The 26664-nt window shown below is 42.1% G+C and overlaps 2 protein-coding genes across 2 annotated transcripts; both read right to left on the minus strand.

The window, feature by feature from the left end:
• Nucleotides 1–1620: 1620 nt before the first annotated feature.
• On the minus strand, nucleotides 1621–18022 carry sin3b (SIN3 transcription regulator family member B). Its single transcript, XM_083970247.1, has 19 exons — nucleotides 17422–18022; nucleotides 15763–15869; nucleotides 15133–15286; nucleotides 13263–13628; nucleotides 12362–12517; nucleotides 11701–11829; nucleotides 11439–11528; nucleotides 11134–11252; nucleotides 10512–10725; nucleotides 9969–10085; nucleotides 9573–9811; nucleotides 8722–8905; nucleotides 6341–7298; nucleotides 5155–5324; nucleotides 4859–5032; nucleotides 4153–4245; nucleotides 3965–4059; nucleotides 3049–3247; nucleotides 1621–2929 (listed from the first exon to the last, which is right to left on the minus strand). Exons 1-19 carry the CDS (start codon nucleotides 17554–17556, stop codon nucleotides 2693–2695), a joined length of 3936 nt encoding a protein of 1311 aa, XP_083826373.1. The 5' UTR covers nucleotides 17557–18022; the 3' UTR covers nucleotides 1621–2692.
• A 1164-nt stretch (nucleotides 18023–19186) lies between these two features.
• On the minus strand, nucleotides 19187–26350 carry haus5 (HAUS augmin-like complex, subunit 5; the record flags this gene model as incomplete). Its single annotated transcript, XM_083970113.1, has 18 exons — nucleotides 26251–26350; nucleotides 26080–26142; nucleotides 25835–25883; nucleotides 25036–25168; nucleotides 24718–24877; nucleotides 24527–24620; nucleotides 23931–24022; nucleotides 23776–23830; nucleotides 23537–23664; nucleotides 23355–23436; nucleotides 23087–23241; nucleotides 22579–22741; nucleotides 22275–22355; nucleotides 21952–22097; nucleotides 21404–21500; nucleotides 20427–20565; nucleotides 20105–20237; nucleotides 19187–19289 (listed from the first exon to the last, which is right to left on the minus strand). Exons 1-18 carry the CDS (start codon nucleotides 26346–26348, stop codon nucleotides 19187–19189), a joined length of 1971 nt encoding a protein of 656 aa, XP_083826239.1. The 5' UTR covers nucleotides 26349–26350.
• Nucleotides 26351–26664: the final 314 nt, after the last annotated feature.

Raw genomic sequence — 26664 nt, forward strand, 5'->3', positions numbered from 1 at the left:
CACACCAATGCACAGAGCCGTTTCACTACTCGATTGTTGTGGTTGATGATGCATCTGCTTCCTCTCGTGTCTGCAGAGGGTTTCTTAAGAGCTTTATAACACCTCATGGACTTATGTTTTTTAATATCAATTTTAATGTCATTTCAGAACATTTCATTTTTGGGGGGGAATTTTTGCAAAGATCCTCACCTGCCTGTTGTGACACAAGAACTGTAATATAATTTATCTTGCTTTATGCACAAGACATTTAAAGACTTTCTGTATCCTCTAACAATGTTTTTAAAGTCATTTACAGACCTGTAGGTTCCCTGCTCTATTAGCTCACTTGTTACGTCTTTTCCTCTGTGGTTTTGTGATTGCTTCATGTTTTTGCTGTATTTTGCAGTTCACTTGAAGACTAAAAGCATGTTTACACTCAGTCTGGGTGTTCGCCACACACCACCACCACTTGTGCCCCCCCCCACTCCTTTACCTCTACAAAGACATGCATCCTGGTGGTAAAAGGCGGCGCTGCGGGTCCTGATGAGATTGAGCTCTTGCGGTTGAGGAACTCATCCAAAAGTACTGGCAGTGTTTAGGGATTTGATGGGTTATTTTTCCTAGTTCCTGGTGGGCAGACTGAGTCTGACGCTGTTGTGTTCAATGTGCCAACCATGATAAATGAATCATCCTGAGGAGCCTGAAAATCTTCGTTCTTGGCAAAGAGGAAACGCCCACAAAAATCAAAGGAGAACACAGCTAACTTTGTGACAAATCACCTTCCAACAAACCCGCATAATCCGACATAAAACCACAACAGTCTTTTCTGTTTTAAACGAAAAAACACTTTGGAGCTTGGAAATAGTTGTCGAAATAATCTCGCCACACAATGGATTAGTGGCAGTTCTGGGGCTTTCAGTTGCATCACATGAGCTTCCTCAGCAGAATGACTTTGCCTGTCTCAGTCTTAACACTAGAATGGCAGTGCACATGTGCGCCAAGACCAAACAACCCCTCACATCTCTCAGATCTAGATTATCCTGTGGACACAAACTCATCTCAGTGTATAAACATAAATATGTTTTTCATATTAAGATTCATACATTCTTTCTTGAGAAATGTGCAAAAGTGTTGAGAAATGCACAATGTTAAATTTAATTGGTTCTTTTCTGGCCCATCCTTGCACCAAGTTTCAGTGTAACCCTCCTGACAAAAACCCAAACAGACATGGTCTAAACATAAGCTCCTTATCATCTGTAACAATCCCAATCTCAGTTTTTAAATCACCAACGTGGTAGAAAAGTCTCAGGAAAAAGTAATCTGAACATCTGCCTGAATGATTCCAAACATGGTGGAGAGAAGCTGCATGGACCAGAGAAGAACCAACTCACAGACTCACTCATCTACCATGAATGTGTTTTTCTTTTCTCTGAAATCTGGTCAATGTCGTTAAACAGTGACCCAGCGGAGGTCTGAACTCTACTGAGCACACACTCTAGTTTTGCATGTAGCCACTTCACTGACTGTTTTATTATTAACATACTGACAAACTAATGCCTCACTTCAGGGAGTTGCTCCCAGTGAGTCTGTCGAGTATGTTGAACATCATTTTAGCCAAAAAACAACCTGCCAGTCGACATCTAAGAAGGTCACAACTAGGTTGTTTATTTTATGATAACTGATACAGGATAAATGTTATACATTCTATTTTAACACTGATATTTTGCTTTTATTTTCAATGTCAGTATGCAAAAAAAAGACAATGCAAAGTAAACATTTGGTGAAATCATGAATATGATACATAATTTGACTGCTTTATCAATATTAAACCAATTAATTTTAAGGACTCTTTGTTGCCCTGGTGATAATTTGTTTCGCTACAACACAAAAAAGGGAAAGAAAATACAAAAAACAAACTGCAAACATCAAGAGTTGGCCGACAGCAAACACTGTAAAGAACCACATGATCTTAAGATGTATCAATCAACTCATGTAGATGCATATATATATATATGTATATATATATAAAAAAAAAACAGGATCCCTGTTGTATATATGCACATACAGTAATGATGCAATTACTAGAGTTGTAGAGCCTGTACTGGACATACAAACAGACAAAATGAAGAGCAGGATACACATACATACACACGTTTACCATTATCTCTCCATATAAACACGCATGAACCAACCAACCAACCAACAAGCAGAAGGCTCTCTGGCTTTAGAAGCTAAAAACTACACTTGACTTAAAAAAGAAAAAGAAAAAAACAGACATTCACATTTCTGAAACAAATTTCATGAAAGCATAACTTCTCGCCTGATCAACTCGTCTCTGTCCATCAGTCTTGTCAACTGTTAGTGCCGCCAGAGAAGCTAGAATGATGAGGATGATGATTTCCGTTTGTGCCATCGGGTCCAACTCGTGCCGCCCCTCAGGGCCGAGTTCACTCTCACTGATCACTGCACTGTCTGTGTTGGTCCTTTTCTTTTTCCTCTCTTTCCTCACACTGTGCACTCATTCACTGACTCACTGCCGTTTTCTGTTAGTTTCTTCATCCATGAGTGAAAGTGAGTGAGTGGACATGTTGTGGAGGGAGGTGGAGAGGTGGGACTGCAGCTGTTTATGTCTGTGTTTAGTGTATGAATGTCCTGTAAGTCCATGCATTTACCTGTGTGTGCGCATACTGCACGTCCATCTGTATGCGGGCCCCTACGGCGAGGCCGGGGCTTTGCTACCGCTGTAATGAACCTGGTATCTGTTGACCGATTGACCTTTCACCTCGGTCGACAGGCAGGTAGTCTTGCAGGGGATCATGTCCTCCTCCTCCTCGCCCAGTAGCCAGTTCTGCACCGAGCGTTCGGCCGAGGACGTGACGTGATTGGCCAGCCAGCCCTGGTGCCACTTGTCAAAGCGATCGTGCTGGTTCGCTGCCACTCTGTGCTGTGACTATGAAGGAAGAGGAAAAAGCAAAGCAGTGTTACATTTTCCAGATCATGTCACCACAACACTTTTGACACATCACGACATGAATTAACGTGTGAAATAAAATGCAGACTCCACTCTACCTTCCTGGCCTTGACCAGTGCTCCTCGGCGGTACATGTAATCCTCAGAGTTCATGACAAACACCATCTTGTGAGTGTTGAGTTTAAAGCGACAGTCCAAACTCCCGGCGTTTTCCACACCCAGCTGGCGGTGCCACTCTCTCCTGCAGCGCATCGCCTCCACCTGCCGCACCTGCCAGCGACGGAAACGTCGCAAGTTCCTGAGGAGGAGAGACACATTAGAGACGTTTATCACCTCGTAAATTGTTAAGTATCTGTTCCACAAGATCTAAGAGCGACTGGATGACATATGTAAAACATTACAAATGTTATCTGAGAGGACAGTGGAACTCGGTGACGGCAATATGACACTGAAGTCTGTATGTGGGAACAGGTGATGGCCCAACGGAGGCATTGTGTAAAGTCCACCTTAAGCAGATGTTTTGAAGCATAGCACACTCAAAGTATATTACAAGATCTGTGAAATTTAATGAGGCCTGTACAGATTTTTTCTGTGTCATATTATTTTTTCTTGACACCCCTGTCAGAATCAGAAATATGTTTATATATAAATGGATATATAAATATCTTTCCCATGGTCTTTTTGCTGGTGGTGTCAAATTTTGTGCTGGCTATTGCATGTTCTGTGGGAAAATGAAATCCTGCAAAAGAAACTTTGGATTCCTGCAGACTTACATCACAAACATTTTGTGTAACCAAATTATTTTATTTCAAACTAAATTCACAACTGACAGTGCAGAAACTCAAACTGTATGTGTTATGAGTATTATGCTGAAAAATGTAAGAAAGAGAAAAGAAGCCCAATTGGATGGGATCCAGGTGCGTGGTTAGTTGGGTCACAGTTTGAAAATCAAAATGAGAAGTAGTTTGGTCAAAGTGTCTTTGAATCAGATATGTAGAGATAGGGATGTTAATACCTGGGCAGAAATACGGGTTTGAAGAAGTAGCCCTCTGCTTGTGAGCACAGACTGGACTCTGTTCCTACAAACTGCTCCATGTAGCTCGACAGGCACTGAGGAGGGAAGAGACCAAGTTGAATGAGTTTGGTGCAACTTCAATCAGAAAAGAAAAACAAGAATTTAAACGAGTTTAAAGCTGTGTTTACCTGTACATCTAATGGATCATCGGCCTGCGCCTCTTCAGTGTCCAGTAGCTCAATGGTCATCGTCACATGACCCTTGTTTTGGAGAAACATCACCTGGTGACACGTAAAATACAGAGAAAAATGTGTCAATCAACCAAAATCAAGCCCAGTGGAATAAAACCAGGGTTCATATTCAAACAAAGGTGATTTAAGATGTTTAAATAGCAGTAGCTGCTCCAATAATATGTGTAGGTGCACTGACAGAAACCCTGTCCACATGCTGTTGTAAAACTGGCTGCATACAGCTATGGTAACTTCTATGTGCAAATAAATACAGATTAATTCCTGATCGAAACACTGGAGGTGAAACTGTGACCAACTACATCAATAGCGCTGAACAACCTCTGAAAAATGAAGAGAATGAGTTCTGAATGATTGAAAATGATTCACCTTCAGCAGCTCCCTTTTTCTACAGTCATGATTATTGTTCCTTAAACACTCCAATATAAAACACACATATTAGTGGAGCACTTATCTGGGTTTATTTATTGTTTGGAGAAATGAAAACCCCCCCTCTAAAGTGAGTGGACAAGTGTATACAGCATATTTCTACAGTGAAGGAAATTGAGGTTGATAATAGAAAATGATTGGACTGCTTCAAATAGCAACAAAATGTCAGGGACAAATATATAACTCATGACTACATTCATCAGGACAATGTTCTCACCTTGAAACAGTTCTCCTCTGCCATGACTCTCTCAGCTTTCCACTGGTAGCTCGTCTCCCAAGCTGCTCTGACGCACTGTGAGGACAGGTTCCCCCCGGCCGCCCCCCGCTTCCTCTCGGCAAGGTAAAGATCAACCACCTGCAGGCACACCTCGTCGCTCACTAGGTGCTGCAGCTGAAGGAGAAGAAGAAGAAGGAGGAGGAGGTGAAAAGTTGGAAATGGACACATGGCAGGGAAATGTGGAAGAGGTCATCCTTGAGAAAAAACAAGAACGAGTAAAGTAAAGTTTTGCTTACCTGCCGGATTATGTTGTGGATGACCTTGTCAATGGTGAAGCCGATGTAGGCGTGGATGGTGAACATCTCTCTCAGTGTGTCTTCATACTGCGTGGAGTCCAGGTTGCCGTCCAGGAGGCTGCGCACCATGTCCAGGAAGGCTGGGTAATACTCCTCCAACTCCACCTCGCCTGTGGAGACAAAGGGACGTCAACAGCTTTTAATTACTATGTGTTTAATGCAGCTACTGTGGGAGCTGTCAGTGAGGGTCTGCTGTCACAGCGAGGACAGGTCTCTGCTCATCTTTAGCATGAATTACGTCAAGGTTTTTTGTAAAAGTTCAGCAAGAACATGACTGATCAAACCTTATGTCCGATATCTGTGGTAGAGCAACAAAGATCGGACTGCTAAAGAAAATCAATCTGCAGCTATTCTGATTATTGATTAAATGTTAGAAGTAATTTTTCAAGCATGAATACATTTCATGGATGTTGGTTTTCAAATGTGAGAGTTTGCTCCTTTCTTGACCTTTTATTATAGTCAAATGATTATTTTTGACTGTTGGACTGTCAGTAGGCGCTTAAACACACCTTGCAGCAAGTCATGACATCACCTTGCATTTTATGTTTGAGGTAAAAAGTTGCTGTCGCCGAACAACAGTTCAAGGTTTTATTTGTCGATTGCCAGGTTTCAGTGTGCACCAAGTAAATCAGGTGACTGAAGGTCAGGATTGGCACCAGGGCAGAAAAAAAACCTCATATAATGAAAAATATTATTGAGTGCCGTAATTTGATATTATTGAAAATTGACCCCAGCCCCCTCAGAACGTTAAACATAGATATCGTCCTGCATTCTGTCCGTGTCTTGTCAGCATTAAAACATGTGTAATATTTTTAAATCAAGTCTTTCCCTTTATAACCAGAACCCCTGACTCAACACCGTGAATCTTGGCAAAATTTGGATAAACTGACATCACCAACAGTTTGATGTAAATATGCCTTCTGAATCATTAATGCAAATTCATCATCTCTCTGATTAGGTAATATGTATATTAATGCTCTTAATCACAGACCAAGGACCAGAAATAAAACAACCTCCTCTTCTGATCTTATTGGTCCTGTTGAGTCACATGACAGCCGTGACCAAACTCAGGTTAAAGACTTCAGCCTTTACTGAAATTTCTATAAAACCAGCAGCTGGAACTTACTTGGCTGTTTAAGGCGGAGCTCCATGGCGAGGTCACATGCTTTTTCTCTGCGTCCCTCCGCCATCAGAAGCCTCTCTCTGCTCTGCTCGGCTCGGTGCTCCAGCAGCTGCCTCTCTGCCTGTCGGTAAACCCGCAGCAGCCGCGAACACAGAGTCTGGTGCAGCCGCAAGAAGAAATACCAGTTGTTGTTGACGAAGAAAAGGTTGTAGACGCCGTCCAGCTCCTTCTGGTGCTCCGCTTCGGGGTCACGCAGGTCCACCTTCTCCCCGGGCACGCCTGGACCCGTCTCCATGGGCGTAGATCCAGGGGTGGATGCGGCCGTCCCTGCAGGCTGATTCATGCTACTGGAGGTGGTGGAGGCGTCCGTGTCTGCAGGTTGGGTCGGGCTGCAGCGCCTTCGCCTGGACTCGCCGTTGAGCTGCTGCGGTTGGGACTGGGTCTGGGACTGGGCCGGTTGGGGTTGGGACTGACTACCTGTGGCTGCCGCTGCTCCTGATGCGTTATTAGAATTACCGTTTCCTCCTCCTGCTGCTGCTCCTGCTGCTGCTGCTACTGCTGCTGCTCCTCCTGCTCTCTCTACTCTCTCTGCTCTCTCTACTCTCTCTACTCTCTCTGCTCTCTCTACTCTCTCTGCTCTCTCTGCTCTCTCTGCTCTCTCTCCTCCCTCCTCGGGATCAGCCTCCTCATCCGTCCATTCTTCAGTATCGCTGAGCTCGCCACGGCGGGAGAAGAACAGGTCGGGGACAAAGTGCTGGATGATGCGCTTGATGTGGTCCTTGTCGTCTTTGTGGATGGTGGGCTGACGTTTGACGTGGTAGATGATGAGCGAGGCGGCGTCCTCCAGGATCTGTTTGTCCTCGTATGTGAACACCATGTGGGGCTCGCTGGTCGCGGCTGCACCAGAACCGTTACGACCCTGCTGGCCGACTCCACCCTCTTCTGTGCTCTGCTCCTGACGCTGAGTTGAACAGGAAAACAGAGATGAATATTGGGAAAATTCAGGACACACTGCACCAGGACGAAACTGAAAATCATTGATTCTAATGAACCAGTCTAATGGTGTTAATGATTTCTGGGAAATGAATCTCCTGTCAACAGATATGACATTTACCTCCAACAGCAGAACAACACAAAAAAGTTACAAAAAAACAATATACAATGAGATGACAAAGAACATTTCATTCTCCTGTTTTAAAAACTGTGCCAGGTTCATTAAAATATAATAAATTATTCCAATGACTACGTTTACATGCAGTCAATATTCGGGTTAAGGTCAATATTCCGGTTTCTGAAATATTTGGGTTAACCCGTTTACACGCATCAGCAAACAGGGTTATTCCTGTATACATGGTAATTGTAATCAACTGGTATATCAGATATCCCGATCAAAACAGCGACACAGAGAGAACGTCATGACGCAATGTGCATCATTTCCACTTCTTCCAACAACAACAACAACAACAACAACAGCAGCAGCAGCAACACGGCGATCTCGCTATCCCGGTACTTTCTACTGTCTACAAAAGACATGATGTTCATGTCTTTCACCACAATTATTAAAGGTATTCAGAAAAGAAAATTGAATTTGAGCGCACTGCGGATCCTAACATTAGTGTAATAACTCCCAAACTTTGTGCAAAATTTGAGTAAATCCGGGATGAAAGTGGGGTAGTTTTTTTTCGCATTGGATAATGCAGGCACACAAGTTATGCGTCACGCTGCTCACGATTCATATTAGATCCATCATCCGTCAATCAAACGCCTGAGACACACACACGCACAGAGCTCGGTCTCGCCCCAAAACATTGAATATCCCGCCCACTCAATAACGACCAATCAAATTTGTTTTCCTTACTCGGGTAAACTCGTGCGGCAACTCGTGGAAACTCGTAGGAGGCGCGACAAACAGGACAAACGGCCATTTCTGAACACCTTTAAGTGATTTGTTTCCTCCTCTCTCCAAAAGTGTGGTGTTATCTTGCGTTTCGCCATGTTTACAACAAGTAGTTCATGTACTCAAAAGACCAAGAACCATAGAACATGCGCAGAACACAAATTAATGTTCCTTTCGACGGGGATATCCCGATAGGCGTATACATGACCAAATATTCGGGTAAGAAAAGGAGTAACCCGGGGCTCATTTTTGGGTTTTTAAAAGGGTTATTAGTGTTTACATGGCCGTGCGCAACCGAGTTATTGCTTATATTCCGGTTATGAAAGGGTTATTGACAGCATGTAAACATAGTCATTGTTTGTTGTTTATTTGACCTCTGGAACGGCAACAAAAATGATACAGGAATGTCATCTCACTGCACACCAAATTATCTTTTCATGTTACAAAGGCCCTGAGTCAAGCTTGCAGATACGGTGAGAGGCTTTACCTCATCATAGACGCTCTCAATCTCATTTAGAAGACTCTTTGAGCGGAGGGCCTTCATGTCATTCTGTTTGAAGTTGACTCCTTGGTGGTCGAGGGACTTCAGGTAAGCCTTCTCATACTGCTCCCTCCATATCTTATTGAAACCCTGCTGGGCCTCTCTCCACTCCTCCTCCTTGGCTTTCAACCTGTAGAGAATGGCACAACTTTCATGTAGACATCACAAAGCACAGCCACGTTCATGCATTTGTCATGTTACCACGTGTACTGTGCCAGGGCATTTGCTTCTACAAAATGTGCAGAGTTTCATTCTGAAAAACAAAGTGTGACTGAAAGGAAACATTGATTCTTTCCATGAAAGCCTGCCACGTTTAAAACGCACACTTCCAAGTGCCTTCGTGGAGTACACTGAGCAGCACACAGAACATTTTAACAGCTTTTTCTGATACGGTTCACCTTTGCTGGCAGGGAACACAAAGATCAGCGCCTGCTGATAGCAAGGATACCATTTACGCTATCACCAAACCAACATTTCCATCATAATGTCATTTGATTAAACCTTCCCACTGGTAATGAAAATGTTCACCTGCGAGCAATGATGTTTTTTATCTATCAAAGTTAAATATACTGAAATGAAGGTTGATAAGTGTAGTATTTCGCTGCAATATAATGTCAATGCATGCACACATGAAAGCATGAAGTAAGAAATAGTTTATGTGCTAAACATATCCAGGCAACATGTCACTGCAGAAGCTGTAGAGGTCTGAGATGATCCATAAATAGAAGAGGTTTAGCCTTTGTACTTCTTTCACTGAATGTTTAAACCTAAAAATAAGAGAAAAAGACAGTCCTGACCTCTTGAGCACCACAGGCACAGCGGTGGCGGGACTCCTCTTCAGTCCCTCAATGATCTCAGGGGCTTTGTCGCCATAGATACGATACACAGCACGACGCTGGATGACCTCAGAGGTGCCGCCCAGGCAGTCATCTAATCTGAATCGGTCTTGGTCCTCTGGCGAAAGGCGGGACAGCTTCTTCTGGACGCTCTCGAGCACCCTGATGGTGGCCAAGTTTGTCTCCAGAACCACATCCAACTAAAAGTGGAGATTTACAGAGACAAAAGAAGAGATAATGTTTAACACAACTGTAACAGCAGAGCTTGAAGAAAAAAACAACCAAAAAAACATATTGTTGACTAACGTCTGTGCTTTAAAAACTGCATAGACAGAATCTCTGTTAGGGTGCACATACCTCAAATCTTTCATCCTCACAGCGATGCAGCTGCTCCTCATAAGGAGTCTTCTTTGAACTGACGAAGGTGGAGTCCTCTGACCAGGAGGGGAATGACACCCAGGTGTCATTCAACACCTAAGTACATACAGACACAAACCTCATGGATTAATCTAATCTACAGATGGCCCGTCTGACAGGAAAATATTTAACTGTGGTGCTTTAAAGAACTGTTTTTACGAAAGGTCCTTGCTTTGTTTGTACATGTGGTTTGTGTGTCTAACTACTGGGTTTACAGTACTTTAGTGAGCTACAGGTGGCGATAATGTGCTGGAAAACACAGTCATACACAAACAAGTGGCAGTGAAGATGAAAATGTCAATGTGAACAATTAACTTTTCCAACTTTCAAAGTTTGCTAGACCTCGAGGATATGCACAGTGTGTTTTACTGAGAATCACTGAACGTCAAAAGAATCTCTGTTTACAAAGAAAACTCCACAGGGCACCTTTAAGCAATGCACTGATCTAGTGATAACTTCGTAAAAATGTTTCAGTGGAAGTACCTCCTTGCATAGGGCGGTGCGCCCGCTGCATTTAGGTTGCTGGTAGGTCTTGGGCAGTGCTCTGTAGCTGGACCCCAGGCGCTTGCAGGAGGCATAATCCACCTCCCTGCCCCCTCCCCCCTCCATGTAGCGATCCGACAGCCCTGACACAGCATGAGAGAGCTCTTTGTCCCCCAGAAATGACTTGAACTGCGTGTACAGTTCGGGAAACTTCCTGGAAGGAGATGGATGAAATCATGAATGACAGATAAACTAGGACAACAACAGCTGACCAAGAAGCAAGTGATTCCCACAGAATGACTTCACCAATCTGAATGTGAAGAGGTATAAAACCAAAAATTGAACAGTTTCAAATCTGTGTAGTGTCCTTGACTGTAATGGCCTATCAATACTATTTGGATGATGATCAATTTTTAAATAGACCTGAAGGTCTTTTTTTAAAATCAGCTTATTGAGCAGTAATACAAGCAAGCCTCTTCAAGAGAGCCAGGCATTAACATCCATACATCTGCCAGGCTCTCTGCAACTACTGTACTCATTCATTTGTGCATCAATTTTCTCATTTTCTCCAGTCATTTCACACTGTCATCAATCCAGCTCCATCATCTTTCCATCCACTCACCCCAGGAAAGGAGTGACTAGCTGTAGCAGCTCTGCTCCCGAGACAACTTCCTGGTTGAACAAGGCGATGCAGCGCAGGAAGTTCTCATACACTTCCTGGCTTTTAAACAGGCGACGAACCTGAATGATGGGCGGGTTGATAAGGAAATTAAAGCAATCACATTATTAAACATTTAAAAAAATATGTAAAGACAGCAACACAGGAAAGAGGAGGAAAAGGGAAGTACGCTGGCAGTCGGTCAAATAACAGTATGACCAAGGGAAAAAGGAAATCCAGCATTGCAGCAGAGCAAAATGATGCCTCACCTTATCAAAGAAGGAAAATTCTCTTAAAACTCCATGTTTGCCAACTGAAGCAAAGGACTGATCTTTGGTACAGGAATACTTCATTTTTTTCTAAACAGAAGAAGGAAACATTATTGTCACAAACAGTGTTTGTTATCTCAGTTATTGTACTTCATTAGAACTTTTGGGATAATACAAAGTGTTGTTGAACCTTTTGGAGATAAAGGACGTGAAAATGCAGTGGTTCATTGCCCGAGGCAGATAGTCAGTACGGTCAATTTACCTTCAGCAGTGGGGACATGTGCTGCAGTAAGATGGGTCTGGGCCTCTTTTTGTTCTGTTTGGATATCGTGTCATCTTCCTCCGGCCTTTTCAGCTGCTCTTTCCCCCCTGTCAGAGAGCTCCCTGTGAACTACAGGATGAGAAGCACATACGAGTTACTTTCCAATTTTTATCATTTGATGCGTACAGCGTCGGTTCACATGCTAAAAATCTTAAATTTCCATTCACTGACGACAGAACCATCCAAGTGTTCAAATAAAAAAGGCAAAAACCATTCACCTTCAGACTGTTTTGTTGAAAAATGTCCTAAACTAATTGATATCAATAATAGTGATTAATAGTTGTTAAACCCATTCTGGTTCTATTTTCGACTGGTTTGTGATGCCTTGTCAACATAGTTCAAATTCTATTTCTGAAGAAGAAACACTTGTTTTGCACTTTCATTTACTATTACATGTGAATATTATCAGCGTGACATTTCTGAGCTGCAGCACAGAAATATAAAATGTCATAACTGAGAGGTGTGCTGGAAAAAAACTGAAAGGGGAAAAAAAAGTACAAACAGTACCAAGACTGGGTGCTAATTGTTCACACCCCAACCTTTTCTATTTGTCATCTGTTTTGAAATGGGAACATCGCCTGTTTCTGTTGTAGTGACTGACCAGTGATCTCTTGGCGTCAGGCAGGAACTGTCCAAACTCAGCCAGCAGGTCTTCTTGCCCCTTAAACAGACTGGCAACTTTAGAAAACACCTCATCCTCCGTCATCCCACTGCTGCCTCGGCTGCCTCGGCTCTCCTTCACCTCCAGCTGCTCCTTCTGCAGGGAAGTAGGTGGGAAGTGGTGATCAGAGATGAGAATTCAAACTCATTGTCAAACCAGAGAGCCAAGTTGAAATTCTTTGGCCTGGCTGCAGATGGTCAATATTAGTGCAAGAAACACAATCACGGTCAGTGTCCTCAAAGAACAGACAGCTATGGAAATTTGAAACTGGACGATAATACTTCAATTATGTACTTAATTACTTGGAGACTTCTCATTCAAAACATCATGAAGTGATTTAGCAAAGACTGGGCTTCACTAAAACTCTACAACAGCAGTCAAAATATTTTAAATTACTTAAAAGTAGTAGGAAAAACTACAACTCGATAACTAAAACCTACATTACCCCATTGTAGGAGCCATAATTCATAGATATGTAAAAAAAGAGTTGGAGACTTAGATTGTATTTCATTATTTCTAAGTTTGTATTTTAGATCTATGTGTTCTATATCTATAGTGCAGAGTTAAGAGAGATTACGGCACCGACTGCCTCAGTTTGGATGAGAGCGGTGAGAGGAGCACAGTTTTTCTACGGAGTGATGGATGTAAATTGTTTTTTCTTTAAGTAAACTTTGTTTTGAAATGGATACATCTCTTAATTCATTCTTGTAAGAATCCCTGCCTTTTATCCTCTCACGTGGCTTTGACAACACAAAGGAAAGCCACAATACCCATTACTTACATTATATTATAATACACAACTAAGAGTAACATGAATCACAACATTTTATATTCACAGTACCTGATACGTATGAAGAATCTCTAGGAAAGCTCTGTAGATCTCTGGGTGATCCAGAAAGCGATTTTTGATCTTGTTTACGTAGCTGATGGCACTGTCAAACTCTACTGGACTCGTCTCTGAGGCAGGTGGTGATACAGACGACGTGGTGGCCTGATTCTGACTCTCTCTGCTTGCCAGGGGAAGGGAAAGTCTGCTGGGGGGCTCTGGGGGTCCTGCTGAGGTTGAAGAAGGTAAGGACTCTGATGAGGCAGCCTTGGCTTCACTGGTCTGGGCTGGTCCAGCTTCGGTGTGGGCGGCAGAGGCACTACCTGAGGTTGCAGGCACTGCAGAAGTGGTGAGACTCTTCCCCTGCTGGCCTGGGGATACCTGCACAGTTAAACAAATAACAGGAAAAAGACACATGATTAAGTGGGGCAGTAATTGTAAAGAGAAATCTTGTTAACTTCTGTAATGATTTTGAGGAGAAAACTTGCCCGTAAATGTAAATTCAAATGGTGGTACTACTACTACCTACTGGTCTCACCCTCTCCTTCACTACTCCCTATAAAGACTTGAAATAATCAATTGAATATTCAATGAGATGAAATAAGATGGAAATAAAGAAAAACTTTATCTCTGCTTTGCAAAAAAAAAAAAAAAAAACCTATCACAAACCTCTTTTTTTAGGAACCTTCGCATGCATTTAACACTTGGGATACAGACGCTCAAATAAAATGGCTGACGGAAAATGTGATGGACGAGTTAATAAATAAATAGTGAGTGTTTGCAGAAACAGTAAAGTGTTTGCGATTTTGAAGTCTCAAGCTAAACAAATAATATTATTTTGCTCTATGTTGTGTCCATTTTAGTAATATTATACTGAGTAAACATGCACATCTAAGAAGCCACTTTATTATCGTAAGACTCAGAGTTGCAACTGCTTTGATACTAACTCATAAATATGAACTATTTTCAGTGACAAATTTTAAAATCAATGTGGCTGTCAAAAACATATTTGCTGCAGAGCTTCCACTGCTCCTCTAATTGCCCACCCAATCAAATTCTTTAGTCAAGCCATCCACTTCCCAGACAAGAATGCCAATTATGTTTTCTCTCCCAGAAGAAAATGACATTGGCATCTATCTCTTAGTTTGTTGGTTGCTAATGCCTGAAAACAAGTAGTTGCATATGAAACTGACAGTACTGAAACTAGCCTCTGCATTCCTTCTCGCCTATTTTGAGTTAAAAAGTTGCAACACTTCACGCAAACAAAATATGAAATCATGACAAGTGTGAACTGAGTTAAAACTTTAGCTTCACTGACGCTACTTGTGTCTAACTAGGTTTTGAATGACAGTGCATCAAATTATGCTTTTTGTCACACTTTTTGCATATGATTTCAGGCAAGATATATATGTTTATCAAACTGTGCAAGATGAATAACGCTCTTACCCTACCTCACAGATTGCATACATTACTTACTATGCTAATAATCCTATGTGGCTTTGCTAAAATCTAAAAAAAAAAAAAAACAACTTAAAGGTGCAAAGTGCTTCTTCAAATCATATACAGGAAAAGGAAATGCGAATGAGTGAATATTTCTGTCACTGTTCTATTCAAAAGTAATGAACTGACAAGTTGGCTGCCCTGTTTTTATGTGAAACTTTCGTTGGAGCGATATATTTCAGACAGAGCACTGAACTGATCTTCTGGGTGCAGAAGAAGCACACCTGTTTCCTCTTAAGAATTAAAAACTTCTGTGGGTTCAGAGTTCTTCTCAGCTCAGGGAAGTTTGTGATGAACCTTGTGAAAATGTCATGAGTGTGAACATGAATAAAAGCAGTAGTTTTTGAGGACTTTATTGACTTTGCCTATGAAGAGATCGTCTCACCTGTGTAGAGAAAGGAGATTGGAGGAAAGCCATTCCATTCTTGGGGACCTCTATCCGATACCCCGGTGGAAGGAAGGCATTGAAGCCCAGGACTAAGTCTGGGTGTCCATGGAAGAGCTGTGACACACGGTTTATCACCCCTGGTGTGTCGATGCTATTCGGGAGAAGAGACAGAAACAGATTTTAGCAATGTAGTTAGCCTCTACTCTTGCGACAACAACCTGCTAATCAAGGAGTCTTACGGCTTAGTTATAAGAACAGTTGGAGTAAGTTAATTCCTCATTATAAATTCTGACATCCCACATATTTTACATTTCAAGATGATATGAACTATTGTATAATTACCGTAGGAAGCTATATACAGTTTCTTACTTATTGATAAAAGCTCTGAAATGTGTAGTTAATCCCTGGGTGTTGATGTTTTGCAAACTAATCAAATTTCCACACATAAGCTCCACCATCACTATCTCAAGAGTCTGTATGAGGAAGCACGCCATTAAAAATGTATAACTAAAACTCAATAACTTCTGGTACTCTTGGGACTGGTAGTGGGTGAGTAGCATCTGTTTCTGTGCATCTCTGTATTGCACTTGTTATGCTCTTTTGTTTGCATAAAATTGCCATAAATACCTCTGTGACTTGAACTCTTTCATGATGTCGAGAAACTTGTTGTATATGCCAGGATCATTTGCAAAACGGATTTTGACTTGGTCCAGATATGACAGGGCATCTTCAACCTGACACAAAAAAGGGTTGAGGGGGAGAGGGAAAAAAAACACACACACACACAAAAGATCATTAATGCAGCACAAAACACAATCAGCCTCATCTGGTGCTGTGGAGAAGCTTTTTGACAAATATCCTGCTGTGGCGTTGATGAAGCAGGATCTTACAAAGACACAGCTCTCGGCTACTTTACGTGTATAGCAGGACAATGGTTTGTCTACACATCAATGCTGCATCGTGCCAGCCTCACTAATAATAGTATATATACTGGAAAAACCTGCCATTACGTTTGAAGTGGTGGTGGCACTACACAAACGTGCACATTTGAATTGTCTAAGTGGACATTTTTTGCTAGCTTGAAGTTATATAAATGGGCAATGTTTGCTTTCTTCATTGTCAGCTGAAGTGCTGCTGTATCAACAAATGCACTAGTAGTTAGCTGTACAAGCTGTACAAGTATCGCTATATAAATAAATAAAGATATAAATATATAAATAAATAAATAAAACGGGGGGTGAATACAAGAAACGCCAAGCTGCTGCTTTTTTTGTTGCTTTTGTTCGCCGGATCATGATCATCTTCCTCCTTTTTTAATCACAACATCGTACGTAGCTCGGCTGGGTTTCGACAGACAAAACGACGTGTTCACACATACACACACACACACACTCTCACACACACAAAGCATTGTCAGAAATAATAGTGCACACATCTACACAGGGTTGTGTGTTGTAGCTAACGTTAGCCACAATAACTCCTCTAACACTTACAACACCTAAACCTAACCTACCCCCCCCCCCCCCCCCCCCCCGCTCTCTCTCTCCATATAAAAGCCCATTTATACAATTAGCTGTAGAGTCACAGCTGGTCCGTGGCCGACAACAACAGTGTCGTGTTGGCAAAAACACCAAGATAATATTCAAACACAAAGAAAATGTGTAATAATGAAGCTGCTAATGAGCTGAAATAGCCTTTTCTCTGCTAGCCTGAGCTGAGCCTGAGCTGCTGTGCTGTCGTCCTCCTCCTCCTCCTCCTCCTCCACTTTGTTCAGGGTGGCTGAAAGAAAAAAAAACCCGAACAAGGAGGAGGAACAACTTCCCACCACAGCCGAGGTTTGTTGAGTTAACGCTGTTAACTCACGGTGCAGCCTGTTATTATTGACACCGTAAATAAATAGGAAACTAACTAACTACCGCTATAACTAGTGCCCCACTCGACTCGACTGTCACTCAAGACACTCATTAATGAAAACACAGCTCACTCACACATCTAACAAATACAAAAAAAAAAAAAACCTTTTAATGTGTCCATGTTGGGCGGGTTTAGCCGTGAATTTTACTTTTAACAGGGCCACAGAGCTAACACGGTTAGCCAGCCCAGCCATGAAGGCAGCCAGTCGAGGAGAGGAGAGCAGAGGAGGGCAGAAAGAGAAAAGCCTCCGATGCAATGATCCGACCAACAAAATGGTTGTGACTCTCAGGGACTTTTCCCCTTGGTCGTGTCGTGTGTGTACGAGTGTGTGTGTGAGAGTGTATGAGTGTGTATGTGTTGTCTTCTTCTTACCTTCAGCTTCTGGAAGTGCTGCTGCTGCTGTTGCTGCTGCTGTTGCTGCACTTGCTTTTGTGTTATAACGAAAGGCTTGTCTTGAATTTGGTTGATTTGTTTCGCGGTGCTGTGCGCCGCCTGAATCTTCGCCATTATCCCCGGCGACAGGAGCAGGAGCAGCCGGAGCAGGAGGAGGCTGGAGAGCCGCCGCTGCTACCACCACCACCACCACTACAACTTGAGAGAGAGGGGGGGAAGCAGCTTCGGTCGGGGTTGCTCCTCCAGTTGTTGGCTAGCCGACAAGCCTTGCTCTCGGTCGGGGAGCCAGCCTGCCTGCTGCCTGCCACAGCAGCGAGCGAACCCTACTTTGCCTGCCTGGACAGTGTCGGCTCGGCGCAGCTACGAGGACGGAGTGGAGGCTGGTGACAGACAAGCTGCTGCTGCTGCTGCTGCTGCTACTCGCTGCGACTTTGATTCAACATCACCGAGCGGATTACGCGAACCGAGCCAAAACAAACAAACAAACAAAAAAATAAGCAAAAAGGGGGACAATGGTTGCCGTTTATCTTATTTAAAATAACTATCGCCTGTCTCTTTAAATTCGGCGGCAGCGGTCTGTCTTGGCGTCCGGAAGCCAGAGTAGGCAGAGTGAAAAACTGAAAAAAAAAAGAGTGAAAAATTGAAGTGCGCAGCCGCAGCGATGGGAGGAGCTGAGTTCACAGGAATCAGATTGCTCCACTCCCCCTTCACTGCTACAAAGAAACAACGTTACTCCATGCAAACCGATAGCTACATACTTCACACTGTAACCCGCAACTACAACAACATCGACGGTGGACCGAGCCGCCCGACCGTGAGGGGGGAATCGACACTGGGCCGATGATAATCTGCAGCACATCTCTAACTGGAGGCTTATATGAGCGAAATGAAGCGTGGATTCAGCTTGGTCTTCACTTACTAGAGCTTAGAGGGTGGGGGGTGGGGGGCAGTTTTCGACAACTTCATTGTGTGTTTATTTCAAGGAAGAAAGGAGGAGGGAATAGTTTTAATAAAATTTATTAGGAAATTACTTACACGTGCTAACATATCAGGAGTAATAATGACTATAAACGGCTGGGATAAAGCATGGGCTTAGTTTACAACCACTGCTGCTTCACAGTAGGACAGCATATAATGAATTTCATTTTCAATCAATTGAAAATAATAAAAACCCACAAAAAAAAAACAACAAGTGATAAATGTGCTACAGCAGCTCGTGCCATCACCCGATCTAATCCCATCTGATTTTGTCCAACCAAGAGTTACAAATCCTAAAACAATACACAATTTATTTAGAGCAGCAAAGTTGCATGCTCAAGCAGCTGGAAACAACAAATGCTTGGCAGAGTTTTCTTGAAAAGTATCTAAGGCAACTGATCATCAAAACAGGTTAATAAGGTTACTGATCATTGCAGTTGTGTTTAACACTACAGTCCATGTGTTTATTTGTGAACTACTGCAGCTATATCCAGATTAGCCTGTTCATTTATTGTTGGTTTACAAATGTTGATCCAGGTCACCACCCTGGGACAGGACCAGACAATTAGCAAACAATGAGCTAAAGTGTGCTTTTTTGAAAAATATGTGATATCATCTTTATTGGTGAAACTAACTTAACACATGTTCAATTAATCAAACCAATGAAAACAGATGAAAAGGTGGTCTGTTGGCAATCTAGCCTTGAGTGCAGCATGGATATTTTGCAGCTGAAAGGTGCAGAGAGGGATCCCCTGTACGTGGTCTGTTAACATGCGTTGGCAGCTAGTTTCCATCTCTGTAGCCACTGCTGAAAAGTCAGGCCCCCTTTACTGACATCAGGAAGGACATGTTGGACCGGTTGATCCCACCTACAAGAGTGAACACGCCAGACAGCAAAAAAAGTTATCCAGAAGCTTAACATCTGTGCAAAAATACAAACAGATTTATGTTCAGAATAAATCTACACACAATCCAAGTGGTAAAGGCTAAAGCCTGACTCAACTATTAAAAAGAGAATGGTTTTGTCCTGTTTTTCATAGTTTTGACATAATGTACAGTTACTCAAATAAATGTAGTCTCACATTTGCATCACTTTACATTAAAGAAAACTAATGTCCATAGACCATAATTGCATCCTGCTCAGACTCATTCGCTCAAATTTAGTAACACAATACACAACACATTCATTTCATTAAAGTATGATTTCACTAAGACACAAATCGTAATAGTGAATTATTAACTAGCAACAACTTGTCAGTCACATGACACTTCTACTTCACAATGCATCTCATTCAAGCAGATGAAATGCCAGTAGTTTGATAATCAGACAAATCTGCAGTTAAACACAGCTGTCTGAACAATTTATTGTACACATCGTAACACACTGCATAACCCACTGCATTGTAAAATGGTGTGTGCACAGTTACTGTAGGCACAAGATGAAAGGTGAACCAGTAAGAAAGTGTTGAAAATCTACTGTATATTCAGAGCAGGCAGCGTGAAGGAGAACATGTCATGTTTACAGATGTAGTTCAGGTAACAGACTAGTTTAAAACCTTTGCTATGATACTGTGAAAGTAGACTGTTTGAATTGTTCTTTATAGACATTTCTAAACGCTTTAAAAATGTTAAATGTGCTGCATCAATTGTGCAGCAAGTTATCTGCTTCAGAAATGTTCCTCACCAGTAAGAGATGGCAGTTTTGACTTGGTCTCCATAAGAAAGGCCTTGAGCACAATGTTGGGTGAGGCTTCTGACTCTCGGTACCAGAGACATTAGAAGCTTCTGATCCTCCTCCACAACTCTGGACAGCAAGGCTAAAAAGCACAGCGGACAGAGGACAAACAGTACATTTGTTGTTACTACAACTCATGACAGTTTCTAAAACATATTCTCGACAAGTTAATACTAAATACACAATCTGTCCAAACGGCCAAAAGGAGCACTTGTTACTGTATCCTCTGAGCGTGATAAAAGCTTTTATCTTGATTAGTTCCTCTGATTACCTTTCTGATCAGACGCATGCAGCATTTTCGCTTCCTTCTGTATTTTCTGCAGGGTAACAGAGTGAAGTTTCAATAGCTGACGGAGAAAGCGTAACTCAAGCTGCTGGGAGCGCGCCTGGAAACACAACTCTTCGGGAGCCTAGGAAGAAGAAGAAAAAATTGTCTGTGTTAAAATCAGAGAAAGGGACAAAGGACAAGTAATTTAATATGAACATTAAGTTGCACGGTAAGAGTTTGTAAAACTAGCAGATGTACCCAAAGAGAAAACTCACAGCAGCCTAGAAGATACAGGGCTATTGATGCTCTGCATCTGTAGATACACTGATTTTCATGGATATTAATTTTATCAGTTGTTAGTGAGAGGACTGGGGTCAAGCGATGGCGGTGAGAGCTGGTTAATTAAAACACTGTGGGCAGGTGGAGTTTAAGGAGCAGTGTGAAGTGTGGGAGCTGCTAAAACAACTTTTATTCCAATCCAGGAAGTGTTCACGGGTAAATTTCACATGCACAGTTTATGCGTCCATTTTTCATTTCATTTCAATGCATAGTTTAAAATGTACAGTTAGCTACCATGTAAGATTGTGAGAAATGATAATGGCACTGGGGCCCAAGGTTATAAATAACTGACCCACAAGTTCTTCAATCATTGGTTGATTCAAAAGATATGTTGAAAAAGACACAAGTGCAAATATGAAGCAGAGAGTTTTGATAGGAAGGACAAGCTTCTTGACAGAGCAGTAGTTCACACATTGTGCTCACTTGACATTGTTATATGCATATTTTTTTCAATTCAAGCAAATAAGTTTATAAATTACATGGGAAACAACTTGTTTTGATTTGAATCATCTGCAACTGAATTATGGATCACATGGACATTACTGAAGGTCTGACACGCATGTACACTGCTGCTCTGGCCAAAAGACAATAGAGGAGAAGATGTCACCATTATTGCAAGAGAGTGATGCATTAACACTCACCTTGTACAGTGGGAAAGCCAGACTCTGACACATGCTGCTGAAGGTTGAAGACTGCAAGCGATGGATGGACAGCCACAACACAGGGATCCTTTGAATTCTGAAATACAAGAAGTGTATTTTTTCTATTTTTGTTCAGCACTCGATCAATAGTATGATTAAAAATTATTTTCTTGTGTTGCACTCTCTAAAAGAGAGTCAAATGCTTCAGGCCACTGCAGCCGGAGCCTCAGGTGCACCACTGATGCAGTCAGATCATTTTCTGACAGATATTATTGCTCTGTCTCTCTCATCTCCCTCTCTCCCTCCCTCTGTGAATTCATAATTCATTATTAAATCCAAACGAACTCAACACAACTGAGGACAAAAACTGTTGGCAGCCTGTTTTGTGTAAGCCTTTTTGATTTATAACCAAATACAAATTTTTCTGGCAGTGAAATATGTGCTCCGTTATGAAGTCCTCAGTTCGGGTGTTGATTTAGGAACCGTTTCCTAAACTGGAACAAAAATAAAATTAGATTGGTTATGTAGTATGGGCAACTTTCTCTTACTCGTCAACAGTCCTGCGGTCCAGAGCGGGAAGGGAAATCACTCCAAACTGTCTGGCATCCTTAGAAATAGAGTTCCTTAATCTGTTGGCTGCATTGGTGACATCCTCAAACTGTGGCACCAGCCTACCCTGGATGAATTCCTGTAACTGAAGCAAAAAAAGAGGGAGAGAAATCCTCAAGAGATGCCCAGAAATTTGATTCTATATGACAAATGTATTTTATTATTGTTTTTTTTTAGCTTAAACAAACCAAAACATGTATTTCACCACAGCACAACGCAAATGTTTGTCTACTTAAGAGCCACAGATGGAGAACAGCCACACCTGTCTGTGCAGATGGATCAGCTCCGTCTTGGCTGTGGAGTTGCCCTTAATCAGACCTCTGATATGCTCCTGTCTGAGAACCTGCAAAGACACAACAACACAGCATGCTCTACGGTATATGTTGCAGAAATATTGACAGCTCTTCATTATGAGTTCATAAAAAATCTGGCAAGTCAAGATGTTTATCTCCAGACAGTCAACGCAAGATATAACCAAATCCTCTTAGACCACATTTTGCTGAATAATCACTGATATAATGTATCTGAATGTGTATGAAACAGTAAGGAAGTGAATTCCCTCTCACCACTAGCTGCCTGAAGTCCAGGATGCTTTTCCATTGGCTGTGGAGGTTTCTAAGAGCCTCCTGTCGGCTTCTGGCATGTTGCTCCAGCTGGATACACTGCTCTCTGATGTGATCTCTGGCTGCTGCCTGCATCACACACTGGAGTTCCAGCTCTAGGGCCGACCTGACAGCAATACAGAGAGAGTTCAAGAAAAAAAATTAAGGCATGGTAAATTCTAGACAGTAATTTTTTTATTTGACAAGAACTAATAAATATATACCGGTACTTGTATTTGAGTATTGGTTATCTTGGCAATAAATGTGGAAACAACACACAACACATTTCAACACTAACATACTAAATGTTCTTCCGGACTTTCGTTTTCCATCATAGGAAATTACTACAATATCAATCGTGGGATCCACAGAGTACAGTGTCTGATGCCCCATCCAGCAGAATATAATTAAGATAACACTTCTGTCTGAATTTCATGACCTGATTAACAAACTCTACAGTGAGTTGACCTACTGTGCCAAGGTGTCGTTATGGAGTCCATCTGCAATTCCAGACACCTCCAGCTGTGCCTCCTCCTTGCAGGCCTGCAGCTGGTTTTTGAGCTGCTGGACTCTGGAACGAGTTCGAGCCAGTTCCACTAAACTTTGCTCCACCTCTTCCCAGGCATCCTAGAAACCCCGCCAAAAATATACATTTGTCACAAATGCCAGAAAGCACACAGACCTGTCTTCTTTTTATATAATTTCATATGAAAGTGTCAGTGAGTGTTTGTGTTTAGGACCTGTAAAAGGCTCTGAACTGGTGGTAATTCATTATCCTCTTCTGCTGACATGTCTAGTAGGTGATTGCTTTCATAGCGGAACCTGCAATGAACACGTAAAATGCTGTAGCATTTGAAGATTTTGAACGAAACCATCATGACGTGAAAAACAAACATCAAAATAATGTGATGGTATGCCTTACCGCAGAGCTGTCACATCCTGGGTCACATCCAGAGAAGCCAGTTTGTCCTCTAGTTCCCTCTGCTCTCTGGAAGCTAAATACTGTAACGCTGAGAGGACATGATTTGGAGGATAACCACCCAACAGGTTCTGATGCAATGACAAGCAACAACATGTTAATTCAAAGTGAGACTTCCAGCTAATATATATACACACACATGTAACAAAATATTCAAAAAATGTTGACAAAAATACACCAACCTCCACAGCACTCAACCAGTATTTAAACATGGTAGTCCTCTGCTGACGGGTCATACTGAGAGCATGGAAATTCAAGAGTGAAAGTTAACAATAATCTGTTATATGATTTGTTAATGGTTGGTTGATATAAATACTATGCCCACTATAGTTCTTACCGTTTGACTGTAGAGTTTGTCGTTTTCAGTTCACTCTCTTGTAAAGACTGATAGAAGTGGACCCTGGCATCACACAGCTCTCTCACCTCACGCTGACAGGGGAAAATAAAAGAAATGATGATTTTCTTTAATCAGCCTGCCACGGCAGCTTGGACTGCATTACTTGTACTCTAAGTAAGTGTTTTTATTTTATTTATTTATGTTTTGCTTTCAAATGTGCAGATTTGGATCACAAAATTTCCAAAAAACTGTCAAGACAACATTTGTCTCAATCAGCTTTTGAAGTAAATATTCCTTAAACAGCAAAACAAAACAAATAAGCTAAGAAGCTAAGAAACCAGAGAATGGCATTCGGTACATATAATTTTGATTTGTTATTTGTCTCCTCCGTCAACATACACTATATATTAAAACAGTATCTGCACGACAACCGGAACTGAAGAAGCCTTTTGGATGTGGGTCTTTAAGCAACTATGACCAAGTACTGTTATTCAACTCAACCCTTCTTGGATAACTACAGCCTGGGTGACAGATTTGACACACAACACATTAAAATCTGCTCAGTAAAATACATAGCAGGTTTAGGCAGCTCTTACCAGGACCTGAGCCTCTGCTGTGGTTTTGGAGTTTACAGTGTCCGCATCACTGCTGCTGGAAGACTTATCAAACAGCACTTCAACCTCTGCTTTCCTGTGAAACACAATGCAGTAACTCCTTTTAATATCTCGATGTCATTCGCATGGGTCAGTAAATAGGCTAAATTCATTTCTATTTATTTCAGCCTTACCTGGCCATCTGCTCCACTGCCTGGCAGTGCCCTCTGATTTTTTGTGCATCCTCAGATAACATCTTGGAGCCTGCGATGCAGTTCTGCTTGAAGGCCTGGAGAAGCAGCTCTCTGCGCTGGCTGTCCTCCACCTGGGCCCAGGTACGACCGATACACTGTTCTGTGATGACAGTAGAAAAACACTGGTATGACATCATTCAGCATATTTCTGTGCCAAGAAACCGTTTATATTGTGTACACACAGTAGTCAAAGTGTATGACTGTAATTAAATACTGCGAGTGCAGCTTCCCAGCCCTCGCTGCATGAGATGAACTAACCTTGTGTGGCCAACTGTTCCTCTGTTCCACTGATCTGAGAGTCCAGGTGACTGATCTCAGCTCTCAACTGCTCGATCTTCCTCTGAAGCTCTCTCTGTTTAGCAGCTTCACTCTGGCCCTCCGTCTGCTTCAACTGTGAGCAAGCAAAAACACCACCATACAGAAACATATTTCATCTCATCAGTAGCTTTCGTAGTGAGATGACCAATTCCACCTTGTGTATGATATTAAACCATCAATACTACAACAGGGAAGAATACAAGCTGTGTCCTACCTCTTTGTCTTGAAAAACTTTGTACCTTGAAAATTACAGTGCTAAGGAAATCACCCAATGACATGATATAACATGATAAATTGGAAATGGCTGTGGTAGCTAAGGAAATTCAGCATGTGCTTGAGTGATACCAGATATACCAACAAGACTTGTGTACAATTATTTCTAGGGGTATTTGTAATAAGATAGCACAGCAGATACTTTACATAAGGCAGAGAAAGAGAGAGAGAGAGAGAGAGAGAGAGAGAGAGGGAGAGAAGGAACGGTTAGTAACATAAAGGTCCCTGAGATTTGAACCAGACACAACCAAGGACCCAAGATACTAACTCTATTCTGTCTCAATGATTTTAGAGTGACATCAGAAAAAATCCAATTATATATCAACTTTCTGAACACACCATTGTACAGTGCATTTGGAAAGTATTCAGACCCCTCCATTTTTTTTTAGACTTTAAATTTAGCTCACGTCCCTCCCATTTGGATAATCAATGAGAAATGTCTCCATCTGAATTGAGCCTTTAGGACTTGTGTGAAAGGATACCACTGCAGGTTGCCACGCATCATCCTCACGTTCCTGGAAAAACAGACACAGTCAACATCTGTCCAGTCAAAGAGTGAATAGTGAATGTAGAGGCTGTGGTGTACTTTAGGGATCAGGGCATGTACCAGTCGAAAAGTTATTTGTTAACGTATAAGAAAATCAGTAGTACTCTAAGCATACGTTATCAAAAGGTTAAAAAAAAAAATAGAAAGACATCGTGAAGGCTAACCTCTGCTGGGAAACGTGCTGGATGACATATTTCCATATGGACTTCCCTGTCCCAACACAAAGCCTGGAAAACAAAATGACCGACGTTACTTCACCGCTGCAAAGTAACTTAAGCACTGATTGTGAGGGCGTCTACTTTTTCAGTATTAGTGAGTAACGAGCCGATACCCACGTTTTAAAGTAGCTGTCATTGGGCAGGCTGTCCGGGGGCAGGTTGAACTCCTCCGTGGCCCACCGCTTCAGCTCCTGCACCAGATTTCTCTCCGCCATGGTGACAGGCAACAACAACAACAAGCAGCCGGGGCGGCGGCTAACGTTAACCTGTCAGCTAACCACGTTTACTCGACTCGCTGACCGCATTTAACCACAAACCACGCCGATTATGATCGATTGACTTTATCTGTTCGCCGAGAAAAACGAAACCTTATTTTATCACACCAACATTAATTTAGAAACTGTATTTTTCTAAATCTGAAACTCTAAAAAAATTTCAACTTCCCGCCCGTTTATGACACTTCCGGTCTGCACATCCGCTGACACAGCGCCGCCGCTGGTTGTAGTCGGTTATTGTTGCTGTGACGTATTA

This window comes from Trachurus trachurus (assembly GCF_905171665.1).
Source record: "Trachurus trachurus genome assembly, chromosome: 4".
Lineage (NCBI taxonomy): Eukaryota > Metazoa > Chordata > Actinopteri > Carangiformes > Carangidae > Trachurus > Trachurus trachurus.